Below are 15,858 nucleotides of genomic sequence, written 5' to 3' on the forward strand. Positions count from 1 at the left end.
TCATTTTGCAATACGTACATATATTAAATCACTATGTTGTACGCCTGAAACTAATATAATGTTATCTATCAATTATATCTCAATAAAATGTATCTAATATTTTAAAATTTAGCACAAATAAGAAGTAGTTTATATATTGCATTTTTCATGCACCGCATTTTCTGAGCACAAGTTCACATAGAATCAGTTCGTAAGACTGCAGTACTCCTTCCAAGACAGCACTCTCGTATCCTGGAACATACTGCTCATCTTTGCGAAGCAGAGAAAATGGAAGGTAGGAGACAGGACTCCCACCAGGACTGACTTTTTAAGTCACCCTGAAACCTGGCAGAGGAATGGAGCTTTGGGCTTGAGACCTCAGTTGGCCTAGTGACTAAACCAAACCTTGCCCTCTCTTCCCCTAGTCGGCTACTTTGCCGGTCTCTCTTCCCAGCTCTTTCTTCTGACCGGCAATGTCCCCTGTAGCCAGCACCTTCCTGCCTCGGCCCCGGGAGCCTCCCCTCCCCAAGTCCTCCGCCAGCTCTGTCCTGAGTCAATCCCCCCCAAGGTCGTGGGCCCCCCCCCACCAGCCCCCACCCCCACAATCAGCCATTTCACCCCCACACAGGCCGCGGGGCGGGGGCTCCTTGTCTACGAGGACTCTTACTGTCTTTCTTCTGGAGCCCGGTGTTCCTGGGGGGCCTGGCCAGCCTCTTCTCCCCTGTCGAAGGAACAGAGACGTATGACAGTCAATGCACAGCACTGGCACGTGTGCTCTTCCCCAGCAGCGTGTTGTGCTCCAGGGGCGGTGGCTGGGTACACGTCAGGTCCAGCGTTGCCCTCCTTGTGGAATGTGGCCGTACTCTCACCCGCCATAAATCACACCTCACGGGGCCATGAGGACTACGGGACAAGATGCTGGTCGCCTGGCCTCATCCGTCCACTGCCACCATCCAACTTGTGTTTGGGCTGTAAGTTGGCCGATTTCAACCAAACTGTCCCCACCATATTGCCACAGAGTGAATACAGAAGCATGCCACATATCAGGGATGGTTCCTACTGGCCTGGATTTCTACCTTTGGATTTCTTGTTCTATTTGGCTAACTTGTGTCGATTAACACCCTAATGTGAGTAAAATCTCACCATACACACAACTCTTCCCAAGATAGACAAAGGGAGAGTGTAATTATGAGTCTCTCGTGAGACTTACATTTACCACTGGAGGGTATAGCTCAGGGGTAAAGTGTGTGCTTAGCACACACAAGGTCCTGGGTTCAATCCCCAGTACTTCCATTAAAAATAAATAAATCTAATTACCTACCCCCCCAAAAAACCCTGAACCCCAAAAAAGATCACTAAAAAAGAAAAAGAATGCTAAGGAAGTTACATTTTAAAAAAAAGGTGGCTGGAAACATTTACTGAAGGTTTAAGACGTAGCAGGGTCTGTCACTGAGTTCTCACCATAACCTTCTAAAGTAGCCTATCTGTCCTATGTTGCAGGTTTACAGAAAGTAGCCTGTTCGGGAACAGAGCATGAAACGGTATCTCGGCCTCTTCCCAGAGCAAGGCTCTTTCCATCGCATCAGACCCCTGCCTGTTCGGGAACAGAGCATGAAATGGTACCTTGGCCTCTTCCCAGAGCATCAGACCCCTCCCCCAGGGGGAGTCCCTAAGGAACTTCCTCACCAAGGAGACCCAGAGACACATTTTCCAGATACTTTTTTTTTTTTTTTTTTTTTTTTTACAATTCCCCCAAACAATTTAAGATGATCAAATTGTGACTTGTGAGATTTCATGGGATTAATCTCAAGACACTTGCCCTGAGTGTGTGGGCTGGACAGATGGACCAGGTCTTGTTCTTCTTATCATATACTACAAATAATATGGTATCTTTATAGGTACACGTCCTCTGGATCCTGGAAAGACCAACCAGTTTTTTGCTAGTGCTCTCTGTTACCCAGCCCTACATCTTAAGTTAGAGTTTAGATACTTGAATTCATAAATTAAGATCTCAAGGGGAGGACCTGGTGAAGCAAGTCACCCAAATTCAGGAGAGAATGTTTCTTAAGCCCCAGAGGAGCAGATAAGGAGGAGTAAGAGATCTTTCTGCTCCTAAAAAATTGTTTTTCAGTATCAAGCACATCCACTCTGACTCCAAATTCTGTACATGCATTTCACATTCCATCGCTAGAACCCCAAGCCTCACGCTGGTCACATGGTTACAAGTTTACTTCCAAATGCCCACGTAGTTACTTCTCTTCCACGTTCTCCTTTCAAGCCCGTGGGTCCTTCTATGCTATTGTCAAATCCAGGAACGCCCTAAAAAATAGAAAATAGAGAGAAAGCATTAATAGGCCTGGAACATTTTTCCTTAAAAATGCAATGTATAACCCATCTTGACATCCTCCCAAAAAGTGACAAGAGAAGGCCCACTCATTTGAAAACAGAAAAAGATTAAAGTTATCAACGGTTTACAAGTGTTTTCTTCTCCTCTTGTGCTCTGTATGATCGGAAGAGATGAGGGGAATGTGTGGGGTACAGAGAACAGTCACTGTGGGAGGCACAGCCAAGGGACTTAAGGTGACAGGGCTTGTGGGAAGGACAACCCTTGTTTGTTTATTTATGTATTTAATGGAGGTACTGGGGATTGAACCCAGAACCTCATGCATGCTAGGCATGCACTCTACCACTGAGCTATACCTTCCCCCCAGAAAGGACAACTCTTATCCTGGGTCTACAGGTTCTACCATCCTTCCTTGTAACTTCCGACTTCTTTATCCAGTCATCTGTTGATGACACTTAGGTTGCTTCCATGTCTTGGCTATTGTAAACAGTGCCGCTAAGAAAACTGGGGTGCATGTAACAGACTTGCAGACACAGTAAACAATCTTATGGTTCCTGGGGGAAAAGGGGTGGGAAGGGATAAATTTGGATAGTTGAGATTTGCAAGTGTTAACTACTATATATAAAAATAGATAAATAACAGATTTCTTCTGTATAGCACAGGGAACTATATTCAATATCTTGTAGTAACCTTTAATGGAAAAGAATATGAAAATGAATATATGCATGTATATGCATGGCCAGGACATTGTGCTGTACACCGGAAACTGACACATTGTAACTGACTGTACTTTAATTAAAAGAATATTTAGGTCAAAATGGGAAAGCTCAAACAGCCAAGCTAGCTTTTATGTGATCAGAAATTCTGTTCCCTGGTGGAGGAGGGGTGGCTTGGAGGAGTGAAGGTGCCTGGGGCAGAGAGAAGAGAGGCAGAAACAGGGCAGCTAGAGAGACTTATGGAGGCCGAGGAAGAAGGATTTGAGAGCAGGATGGTGAGGTTTGGGGGAGGCATGAGGGATGGACTGAAGCAGCTCAGAGATGAGAAAGAGCTGTAGAGTCAGACAGAGATTTAAGGTGAGAGAGGCAAAGACAGACAAATACAGGCATACTTTGGACATATTTCAGGTTTGGTTCCAGACCAAGGCAGTAAAACGAATATCACAATAAAGCGAGTCACACACACACACACACACAAAAGAAATTCTGTCTGGATGAGCACAGATTTTGAGGAATTTGTGTGCCGTTTGCATGCATTCCTATGAATAATCTGATCATGCATGTGTTCTCTTTATTCTATGAACCTTGCACTCCCAAATTTTTTCTGAAATAGTAACCTATAAAAACACATGGAAAAAAGCAAAGACAGCTGTCCTCAATTTGAGGTGCACATTCCCAAGTGGCTGGGAAGAGTGATCATGCACTGAAAACCATCTCAAGTCAGTAGTGACAACACTTCACAGGGAAGCTCTGTTGGTTTGAGTTGTCAATCATCTCGAAGTCACAGAACATTTCTTTTTCAATGAAAGTCCTTTTACATTATTCAGATTCTTTTATAGCTGTTCCATAATCACACAGGCAGTTTAGCAGACAATTGGGAGGATTCTGATTAAAGGGAAGGTTGATTTTACAGCAGTACCCCAAGTGTATTTTTGGCTCTCATGTACAGATAACTGGAATGTCATTGTAACTGAACTACTATTTCTTTTTTTTTTTTTTTTTAATTGAAGTACACTCAGTTACAATGTGTCACTCTCTGGTGTACAGCACAATGTCCCAGTCATGCATGTACATACATATATTCTGTTTTGTTTTGTTTTGTTTTTTGGTGGAGGGAGGTAATTAGGTTTATTTATTCTTGGAGGAGGTACTGGGGATTGAACCCAGGACCTCATGCATGCTAACCATGCACTCTACCACTTGCGCTATACCCTCGCCCCCATACATATATTCTGAACTACTATTTCTTTTCATTAAAAAATCTTTGTTTTCCTTTTTTTGGGGGGTGGGGCTTGGGGAAGGTAATTAGGTTATTTTTACTTATTTATCTATTTTACGAGATGTACTGGGGGACCTCAATCCAGGACCTCATGCATGCTAAACATGTGCTTTAGCCCTGAGCTATACCCTCCCCCCTGAACTACTATTTCTTAATTATCCTTATTTGTGGATAGATTTCTAATTAGACACTCTGAAGTTTGAAAACTCTCAGGTCACCAGACTACTATCAGAAGATGGCACTTGGTAAACAACGTTGTCTTCAAGTGCAAATTCTTCTGCTTTTTCAACAGATATCTCCCATGCATATGTAGCATGGGCATTTGTTAATATATACTGTACCCAATTCTTTCTCTCACCAACCTGCTGTGCACTGGAGGAGAAGGTAGTAAAGACAGGGTCCTCTGACATTCCTCGCTGCCCTACATCCTTAGCAACACTTGCTATTGTCAGTTTTTATAAGTTTTAGGCTTTCTGATGGGTGTAGTAGACCACTCTGGTCCACTGATGGTGGGAGTGTGAACAGTTCAAACTGTTGAAACTGTTTGGCTGCCAAGACTTAAGCTGAATATAGATGAACAAGTTATAATCCAGACATTCTACTCCTTAAGTATAGACTCAATAGAAAATTGTACAAAAGTCCACTGAAAGACATGTACAAGACTGTTCACAGCAGCACTATTTATAAAAGCAAAATGTGGGAATAACCCAAATATTTATCAATAGCAGAATGGATAAATAAATCATGGTATATTCACACAATGGAATATTATACAGCAACGAGACTCAATGAATATCGTTATTATATTATCCACAGCAACAACGAATAATTGCACAAGCATATACTTGGGCAAAAGAAGCCAGAAATCAAAGTGTGTATGATTCCACTTAAAAGTTCAGTAACAGATAAAACTAATTTATGATCCTGGGATGGTGATGAGCTTGGGGGGCTGGTGGGACTGGAGTGGACATGAGGGGATTCTGGGATACTCTATTGTGGTCCGATGTTTTATTTCTTCCCCTGTGTGGTGAGTGCACAGGTGTATTTGTATTCATCAAGCTGTGTGTTTATAATTTGTGTACTTTTCTGATGCACACGACAGCTTAATAGTAAGTCTGCGAGAGCTAATGCACAGCATGGTGATTACAGACAGCACTACTGTAGCCTATACTTCCAAGTTACTAAGAAACTAGATCTTAGACATTCTCATCACAGGAAAGAAATGATAATTATGTGACATGATCAAGGAGTTACCTGACACTATGGTGGTAATCCTATTATAATATGTATATATATCAAACCAACTATACAAATGTATCAACACATTGTACACCTCAAACTTACACACTGCTGTATGTCAATTATATCTCAGTTTTAAAAAGTTTCATAAACATTTGAAAACAAACCTCAATTCTCACTCATTAGGAGTGGGCATGGTGGTGGAAGCCCTATAGTACTACACATCATATATGTCCCACCGGACACAGCACAGTCCCTGGACTGATGTGCCTCATGCTCCTTCCAGTGTAGGTCAAGCCATCCCCACTGAGGTGTGTCCCCCTGAAAGCAGGTGCCTTTGTGTCCTCAGTTTTGCTTCCTGTCCTCTTAGCTGGCTTGGATTGAAGGAAATGAAGCTAATCTTCTTAAGTGAGAAAGACTCTTGGAGAATAGACAAAAGAGATGGCTTTGTTTCTTTCATTCTGTCCATATTTTGAGGAACCCAGAGGAAGACAACGGAATGGAGTGGAATTCCTTCATAGCTCTGAAGCACAAGGACAGTTGCAAAAAATACACATGCAAAAGATGTCCCAGGGCTTCTCACTGCCCGCACTCATCCCATATATGAAGAGGACCTAGCACAAGGGACCTATTTTAAAAATTCTACAACAGTTGTGCCCACAATGATTTCAACTCAGATTTGCTATTGTGGTAATTTAAAGTGGGCTCTCTCTCCATCAGAAGTGCTGACGGGAAACGGCGAGCCCTGATGTTAGTTTGCAGCCCCGCAGCCCCAGCACTTACACGATCTCCTCGCAGGCCCTTTGCTCCATGGTCCCCGGAAATCCCTCTCTCTCCTGGGATTCCCTAAAGTTAACACAAATCAGAAGAAGGACAACATAAGAATTTTAAATAACACTAATAAAAACAAAGAGCTTACCTTCTCCCTGATTTCAATTGTTAAGTATTTTTCTACTAAAGTTATTTCTAAACTGGAAAGAGGAATAGCCCATAGTTTCAGGCATCATACAAGTAATTTAAGAGTGACCTCATAAATAAGGTCCTACTACACAGCACAGGGAACTGTATTCACTATCTTGTAATAACCTGAAATCTGAAAAAGAATAGATATATCACTTTGCCATACATAATATTGTAAATCAACTCTACTTCAATCAAGAAAAGAGAAAGTGACCTCAATTATTGGCCACAGTGGTGAACAATGTGTTCCAGACACATTTGTTGTCTTGCTCAGTTTTTACAGCTTCTTTATAAACCAGGTATAATTTATCTTTCTCTTGGCGAGGCAGCTGAGGTTCCGAGAGATTATCCATTTTCCCCAAAGGGGCTGCATCAGCTAGAAAGCAAGTTCCTGACTCCACTGCTCATCCTTTCATGACAGATAAAGTGGGTAGTGGAAGTATGGCTGCTCTGGGATTTGTTCCTGAGGGAGGGAGTGGCACACACACTCGGTGTACTGCCCAGCACCAAGACTGTGGTCCCAGGAGGAAAAGAGGCAAGTGAAACGAAGCCCCCAGCGAACCTACAGACACATGAGCCAAGGTCATGACCAGCTGAGAGCAGCTGAACTTCTCAGACACATAAATGTTTATTATTACATGCAGCGGAGGTTCCGTCATCATTGCAAAGCTGACTGATACCCCTGGGGTGGCCCTTCTACTCTGTTAATCACACTTTTAATTCCCATGTTGTCTCTTTATTGAATCCCTACCTGGACTCCATCATCACCTTTTTCTCCTTTTGCTCCAGGAAGACCATCGTCACCCTAAAAAACAGAAAAGAATAAACTCAAATTCCCATTTTCTTAACGAGACATAGCTCAGAAGGACCTTTGTGGTACAAAGGGAAGGCTCTACCTTTTCTCCATTTAACCCATCAATTCCGCTTTCCCCAACTTCTCCCTGAAAAGACAGATGTGATCAGAATAGAGGGCATTGCATTTATGTGGAGAGAAGCCAGACACCGAACAAAAAGTCTGATTTTGTGTTTTGGAGACAGCCTCTTTGCTAGGCTGGCCCTGGGTAACATAAAAGATTATTGAGTAATAGAAACTGTCCACAAATAATACACATTGACTGCAATAAAGGGCAGGAGTAAACAAAATCAAACAGTAAGCAATAAAAAAAAAAAAAAAGGAAGGTCAACAGAAACTTCCTTTGTGCAATCTACTGGTCAGTCATCTCAAATAAACCTATTCCTAGAAACAGAGGCAGATGAATGATGGCTGGCACCATACCTCCTGTCCATTTAGTCCCTTGTGTCCCTGAAAACAGAAAAGACAATCAGGGTTAGCGCAGGCACGCGGAGTTAACGTTGAGAAGACTTCACAGCATCCCGAGCGGCCCTTACCTTCGGACCCCGGGCGCCATAGCATCCCTTAGCGCCCTGCTCTCCCACTGGTCCAGGCGCTCCTCTTTCTCCCTGAGAAAGAGCACAGATCCACATAAGCTTTGTCTACTGTTGCCTGGAATCTGTCTTGGAAATCTGACAACTTTCGTGTTGGAAAAAAAAATGTGACTGCTCATAGTTTACAATCTATAGAACTCGGGCTTATAAAACCTGAGAATGAAAGTAAATCAGAGCTCCTCTGATGACAGCCCTTTGTGTTAAACCCCACCTGGACACTTCCCAGGGTGTGGCGGTAATCTAAAGGAAACACACACACAAACGACTGGCAGCTAACATGCACTCTCAGGGCTTCAGGAGATATTCCAGGAACTGATAACAAAGAGCTGGTGAGACATCAGAGAAGGAAGGATGCTCTAGGTAGGATGAAGCAGGAGGCAGATTTCTAGACCAAATTCCACCTCCCTTCTCTTTCTTCCTTAAGCCAAAAACTCCTGCAATCCCTGTCTTGGTAACCCCACCAGTCTGGGCAGTCTTGTGAGATGGAACAAAGATGCCATCCTTAGCTTCTCTCCCCCAGGTGGTCACCAAGTTATGTCTGTTCAACCACCTTAACACATCCATCCTCACTGCCCTACAACCTACTCCTGCAAGACCCCTGCCCGTAACCACCGCCTTACCATCCCCCGTGATGTCGCCTCCGCACGCTTTCTAAACCAGTCCCCTAACCATTCACACTTCTGGGCTTAACATCATTCCCTGGCTGCCCATCAACTGGAAGCCACCATCCAAGTCTTCTGCAGGGTATCCGACACCCCCCAACATCTCGCCACGTAGCCTGCTCTCACTGTGTCCTGGGTTCCCAGCCACAGTGACCACGGGTCATTCTGCAAACACACAGCTCTCTCTGTTACACACCCTTGGACACACTGTTCTCTCTGTAGTTGAACTTTCTTCCCTTACAGACTTCGCCTGGTTCCATCTGTCCTTCAGATGCTGGCCCAGACATTACTCCTATCTGCAGTCTTCCTCTCCCAAACCCCAGCTGTCATCAGGGCTGTTACTTGACACTGTTTAGTATTTGCACAGACACACTCTGCCACACTGCCCCCCTCATAACACCTCGAGTACAGTCCTTGTGTAGAGTAACTGGAAATACTATTGTCTCCTTTGTCTTTCTACCAGCCTGGAAGTTACCTGAGAGAGGAACCCATGTTTTTTTTCTTTCTTTCTTTTTATTTCTAGGGACTGGCATTGCACCGGGCTCAGGGTAAGATGCGTTAATACACACTTGTTAAATGAATGATGAGTTCATTTATGAGTGAGGTCTTTGATAAATAATGTTGTCAATGGTAAGATTCTTAATATACACTTGTTAACTGAATGGGTGGAAGGAAGGAAGGAGAAAAGGATGAACGGATGCAGGAAAAAGTGAGATAAACAGTGTGGTGAGCTGGTCTACTTGTGCAAAATGAATTAGAAAGGGGGAAATGGCAGTGATTTGACTCCCCTGGTGAAAAGATAACCCTTGCACTGAGTTCGTCAGACGATATCGGTGGATACTCAGAGAAGACACGGCAGGTGAAGGAAACCCTCGTGACCACCAGCAGCCTAAGGAGGACTAGGAAAGGCCTCAGATCTTGCGCACGAATCCTTAGAACCCAGACTTTCCCTGCTTCCCGCTGGCTTGATACAAATGACTTCAATACGGCAGATCAGCTCTTAGGAATAAATGGAGCTGAAAGAAACAGACTTACAGCAATGCCTTCCTCTCCCAGGTAGCCTTCACTGCCTTTAAAGCCTGGGGGTCCCTGCAAATAAGGAAAGGAAGAATACATTAGCACCTCACAGACCAACTGCCAGGGGTAATCAGGCAGAACTCTTCTACTTTACAGTTTGACTTTATATAGAATAGTACGAGCTTGGGGGGAAAAAAAGGTCTTCCTTCCACAGCCTAAGCTGCATCGATGCACGTGAAAATAAAAGGAATTTCGAGACAAGTATCCAGATAACTCAAGGGGGTGTGTGTGTGCGCGCGCGCGCGTGTGTGTGAATCATAATATTGCCCATAACGCTCTCTAAATTGAACCGAAGTTTTTTCCCAAACTTTCAAACGCACACACCTCTATTTGCCCCCTGACAGACTAAAATCATCCTCTTTTCATTAAAAGTCTTTTGGAGGATTTATGCTACACATAAAAAAACAGACCACACAAGATTTCTTTCCATTTTTTCCTGAGATCTGTTTTATAAAAAAGAAATCTGGGGGGAGGGTAGGTTGTCAGTTCAATCTTCTGTACCTCCGTTAAAAAAAAAAAAAAATCTACCATTCTCTTTAAAGGAAGTTGAAGCATTCAGGAAATAATTAGTCCAAAAACTTTCTTCAGAGACACAGCCATGGTGATTTTCAAGTCCCAGTGCTATGCATAAATTATTCAAAAATCAAACACACATGTAAATAGGCAGAAATGAACTTATTAAACACATCCATCCATAGTACGTTTATACACATTGGAACATTTTCTCAAGCCCCAAATCACATTTTTACATTACAATGCATCCACTTCTTTGAGTTAGGAAATACACAAATCTGTTGTTGGTTATTGTTTTCCTAATTGGCCTGTTTTTATATATCTGTGGCAACATTTTGGTCTGGCTAGAACCAAAGGAAACATCTTAGCATCTTTTGCTATGCTAGGGTGATGTGATCTGGCCTGATTTTCAGGGGACTACACAACATACTCCCTGCTTGATTTAAATGACTCTGCAGCCACTAACAAGGGAAACTGAGAAAACGTGTCAGCATTCAGGAGGTTTTCATTATTCAACAGGAGAGATCACAGATGTTTTTCCTGCATCATTGTCATCACTGCAAGAACACTGGATAATCAATGATCTTGGCAGTTTTTCTCCTGATACTTGTCTAAAAATGTTTTTAAAAGGCTCTAAGGTAGGATGCTGAGAAAAAGCCATGAGTATCTAATCTGACCTATAAAAAGATGAGCAGGATAAATGGTTACCTCAGGGACTCTACCCTAGAAGTTAAAAACACCCCTTATTTCTACCTAAACCCATGTGGGAAAGACATACTACAATCAAATAAAGTGAGCCATGATCTTAATTAAAATCACCTTTTTTCCTGGTGGTCCAGGGTCTCCCACGGTACCATCTCCTCCAATGCACTTGCAGAACAGACAGCAGCATGTCCTTTCTGCAACATTGACCTTGGGAAGGGAGGAAACACATTACAGTTGGCAACACTGCTTCCCAAATCTCTCTCTCTCTCTCTCTCTCTCTCTCTCTCTCTCTCTCTCTCTCTCTCTCTCACTCACACACAGGCTCAGGGATGTGATGCAGACTTCCCCGACAGCTTCGGAAGCCTGCTCCTACCACAGTGACTGCTCCAGAGAGAAGCATGAGGCATTCCTTCGCGCCCATCTTTCTGTGAGCCACATTCCCCACCATATGAGGGATTCAGAATCAACTCAAAGAGGTTTTTGGGTTCATAAAATGGTATCCGTTTAACCATGGCCAGCTCACTGCATGCTAATTTTTTCAATTCTTATTTTTTATGGGAGTGTAGTCGATTTACAATGTTAGTTTCCCCTGTACAGCAATGCAGGCTAATTTATTCATGGGATTTCCTGCGCTCACACCATCCCAGCATTGGCCCTGGGACTGTTAATTACCCTGTATCATTCTGCCCCCAGTATTTTGCTCAGTAAAATGAAAGCATGCTGTTTTCTCCTCTCACTATTTGGTGAAATCTTTGTTTGCTAGAGGACTTAGTGTTCAATGTCACGTTCTTGGAACGGAGTCCAGTGGTAAGCACTTCCAGAGCAGTTTGTGTGTGGCAGGATTTCAAACACACCAATTGCATATTCAACATTTCAGAAGCACTTGGTGTGTAGGGTGAAGGCACAGAGAGATCTGACACTCTAGCCAAATTTTATTCTCTGGCCAAAAGCACATGCTACATACCTTGTAAAATGAATAAATTTCATTCTGGTCCTAGTTAGTCATTCCCGGGATCACTGACATATTCCTGTGCATTTTTACAGTTAACCCACAAGATTTATTTTAAGGAAAATTCTGTTTGCAATAAATGCCACATTTTTGCCTTAGTTGGGCTAGAATCACTCTCTGTGTTGAGATGTTTCTCATCAAAATTCTAGTGTGATGAAAAAGAAAAACTTTGGCTATGTCCCCTCTTCATTTTATAATGTTTCTCTTCTGACATGAGAAAATTCTTCTGCCCGAAAACCTCAGAAAACCCAATAAAACCTGAAATGTGTGAAACCAAATACTAACAACAACAAAATGGGTTCCGTGCTCTCATATTAGATAATTACGCATTTTATTTGGATCACTAAAATCCTACCGCACCAAATCCTTTTCTGTTAACATGAAAACTGGCGATCTCTAAAATTAAGTTTTTCTTATACAGTGTGATGTGCTATCTAAAAAATAACAGGCTTGTTTTGAAGAATAACTTCCTCCCTCTGTGAATTACACCAATACGGATTTCAAAGGGCAGTAGACAGAATCTTTTTTTTTTTTTGTAAAACAGATGCCGTCCTCCCATGTAGAAAGGAATGACAACAAAACATGCATTTCCCTAATTATTTTTATGCAGTTATTACACTGAACAAACTTCGTTCAAATATGCATACACAAATTCTAGAGGCAGAAAGAAGCAGGAGCTAGAATTTTATTGGAATATTGATATGCTGATTACAGATTTTATAAAGTATAAGCAAATTCCAAACCATCAGCCATTCATTAAGGTGAAAAGTGGAGCCAGATAACTTAGTAACACGTCACTAATCTCATTTGAATTCTTATACATTTCTTTTTTGTTAAATAGGATCAGCAATCAGCATAATTTAATCAGAAGACCTGCTATTTAAAAGAAATACGACTGTGATCTCCTAGAGGTGTGAGGTTCTGAAAATAGATCCCAAGGCAAAGACCGCGGTCCGTCAAGATAACCTTTAAAAACATTTCCATCATCAGGGGCAACAAAGGAGGCTCAACGTCTCATCCCTGGTTGTTCCTCCCGGGCTGGAACAGACTGCCCTGTCTCTAGTTGAACTCTAAATGTAACTGGCTCTCATTCATAAGCCATGGTGCAGAGAAAACACTCATCTGAAGCAGTAGAATTACATTCAGCGTGGGTCTGCAAGGGACATGAAAAGCGGCTGACTGAGGGAGTCGGTAATTCACCCCTCACACCCCAGATACTCTGGTGTGTGTGTTTGACTAACAGGGGCAGGACTGCACGTGCTATTGAGTTTTTTCTGCTTTTGCCAAGCATGTAAATGGAACGTGCTTTGACATCTCTCTACTGCATCACATTTCTTTCCAAACACCCTCGTATTTGGGCTGTTTTCTAAATCCGAAAAGCCTTACGCCACTCCCAAACGGACAAAGTGAGTTCAAATCCATAAGCATAAATATTAAACCCATGCACAAAGCAAAGAGAAAGGTTAAACTCACCAGGCTCTTCTGAGTAACTTACCAGGTGCTTTGACAGCCGGCTCCCAAGATCCCTCATTCCGAGAGTGAGCTGGGTCCTATACTCAAATCCCTTCCCAAACTCAAGGTAGAGAAGGTCAGCCAGGTCATGTGAGCTGGTGGCTCCATCCAGACCAACAGTGATGAGAGCATTTAGGCCTGTCCAACACAGATGACAATTCTCCAGGTGAGGAGAGCTGGGCTACTTCCACCTTTCTGCATATGGATCTAAATTGTTATTCCAGGAAACAGTTGCAAGAGAAATACTCATTTTATTGCCCACTTCCCCCACCCACACAATCCAAAACTGACAAGTGATGGGACTATCATAAGAGAAAAAGGAATTCCAGTTTTCAGAACTAATTAAATCTATGTATTAATCTACAAGTAACTTACATATTAAATTACAACAGGAAACCTGAAACTAACAGAATTTTAATCAATTATACTTCAATAAAAAACAAAACAAAACACAAAGATAACAGTACTATGAGTTCTCTGATGATCTGAAGTGAGACAGGGAGTTAAAAAGTCTGCAGAGTGTGCTGAAGCACAGAGGAGTTCACATGTCAAGAAAGTAACTGTTCTAAATCTCTGCCACCCAAAGGGGGATCGCTGGAGCAGCAGGGCCGCCTTCAGCTGGAAGCTTATCAGAAACGCAGACTCTCAGGTCCCACCCTAGACCAACAGAATCAGAATCTGTATTTTGATAAAATCCCCAGGTGATTTGTATGCACATTAAAGTTTGAGGAGCACGGCTCTAAACGACCTTGTAAAGAGTCAACAATCTAGTTGGAAAGGCAGGTACAAGAGACCTCTTGTCAGGCAATTAGAAACCAAGGACATAGGACCTTCCAGAGCTGTGGCTCACAGGCTCAGAAAGTTTACAGATCAGAGTATTTCAACTAAGACTTTTAGGGACCAACAAAGGGTTAACTTCTTTCGCAAGGTAAGGACATTAAATGGTGCCGGGAGTAAACCTGGCCATCATTGGGGTGGGGGTAACCATAGCAACAACTGCGCTCTCATTTATTAATAATTACTCTGTGACTGGGAGTCGGCTACGTGCTTTTCAAGCATCATCTTATCCATAAGATGCAAATACAACAGTATAGGTGTGCACCATGACAGCTCTGCTTCACAGGCGAGCGAACGGAGGCTTAGAGATTCATCACTGGCTCAAGCGGTACTTCTAGGTTTTCACCCAGACGCTCTGGTGCCAAAGCTGACACTCAAAGGACATTTTAAGAACAAAAATGTACTCAGGACATAATCAGAGAGTAAAAAGCAGTCCTAAAGGTGAATAAATTGAGTTTTATGAAACCTTGACTCTACTGGCATAACCTGTCTCATTCTATTATAAACTGGCAAAGAAGTCTTTGGATGGGACTTAGAAACCAATGGACAGGAAGAGCTATGGAAGAGATGTTCAGGGACTCGGCAGAGTTAAGGATGCCTTCTTATATGATGTATGTTTATATGTGACTTTGAATGAGAGGAAGAGGAGAGTAAAGAGAACACAGCTCAGGGACGTGCTGGGGAGGTGCCAGCCCCAGGAGAGGTGGACAACGAGGCTGGCTGAGTGAGGGGAAGGAAGAAACACCCAAGCATGGAGTGACCAACTCGTCCTGGTTTGCCTGAATTTTCCTGGCTCCATTGCCGAGTCTCTGGATTGTCTCAAGCAAACAAGGACCGCTGGTCACTCTTCCAAGAATGAGGATGAGGTGGAGAAGAGGGAGTGGGGCTGGAGAGGCAGTGAGGAATTCTGAGCTCATTAGCTGGCATTTAACGATCTAAAGGCGGTCAATGGGTCTATTTATATGGGCAAAAGGTCTCACATCTGACTTTTCTTCTAAATTCCAGGGAATGTAAAAGTTCAAGAGTTATGAGAACTATGGGGCGGTTGATTTGCAGGAAATATGCCTATAGCTCTAATTTGCAACTGCTTTCCCCAGGACTGGAGAAGACTCCAGTCCTAGTCGTTATAGACTAGTCCAGTAAATGAGTCATATGATCTTAAACACAGCATCTTCCTTCCTAAAAATGAACTAAGAAAACGTTTTAGAAATTACGAGCATGAAGAATCACTCAGAAGATTCTAGAGTACTAGGTTTAAAAAATTAAGAAACTAGATTCGAACTCCAATCCACATAGATTAGTTATAAAGCCACATCCACCAATGAGCATCCTTTTCTCCTGGTCTCCCCACCTCCTTTTTTTTTTTTTTTTTTAATTGAAGCAGAGTTCATTTCCAATGTTGTGTTAGTTTCAGGTGTGCAACATAGTTATTGAGTTATACACACACACACACACACACACACACACAATCAGATTCTTTTTCATTATAGGTTATTACAAGCTACTGAATATAGTTCCCTGTGCTGTACAGTAGGACTGTGTTGTTTATCTCCTGGCCTCTTGTCCCATGCTGATGATAC

General features: G+C 42.7%; 1 protein-coding gene across 1 annotated transcript in view; it reads right to left on the reverse strand.

Annotated features, from left to right (window-relative positions):
* Positions 1–15,858, reverse strand: part of LOC105088769 (collagen alpha-6(VI) chain) — a 167,767-nt gene that overhangs the window by 60,065 nt on the left and 91,844 nt on the right. The window contains exons 11-20 of the mRNA XM_064490800.1: positions 13,425–13,579; positions 11,035–11,127; positions 9,661–9,714; positions 7,907–7,978; positions 7,794–7,820; positions 7,414–7,458; positions 7,269–7,322; positions 6,341–6,403; positions 2,233–2,298; positions 647–700 (exon numbers count right to left, since the gene is read on the reverse strand). Of these exons, the coding sequence (XP_064346870.1) occupies positions 647–700; positions 2,233–2,298; positions 6,341–6,403; positions 7,269–7,322; positions 7,414–7,458; positions 7,794–7,820; positions 7,907–7,978; positions 9,661–9,714; positions 11,035–11,127; positions 13,425–13,579 (683 nt within the window). The remainder of the gene's footprint in view (positions 1–646; positions 701–2,232; positions 2,299–6,340; positions 6,404–7,268; positions 7,323–7,413; positions 7,459–7,793; positions 7,821–7,906; positions 7,979–9,660; positions 9,715–11,034; positions 11,128–13,424; positions 13,580–15,858) is intronic.

This window comes from Camelus dromedarius, chromosome 2, assembly GCF_036321535.1.
Source record: "Camelus dromedarius isolate mCamDro1 chromosome 2, mCamDro1.pat, whole genome shotgun sequence".
Classification (NCBI taxonomy): Eukaryota; Metazoa; Chordata; class Mammalia; order Artiodactyla; family Camelidae; genus Camelus; species Camelus dromedarius.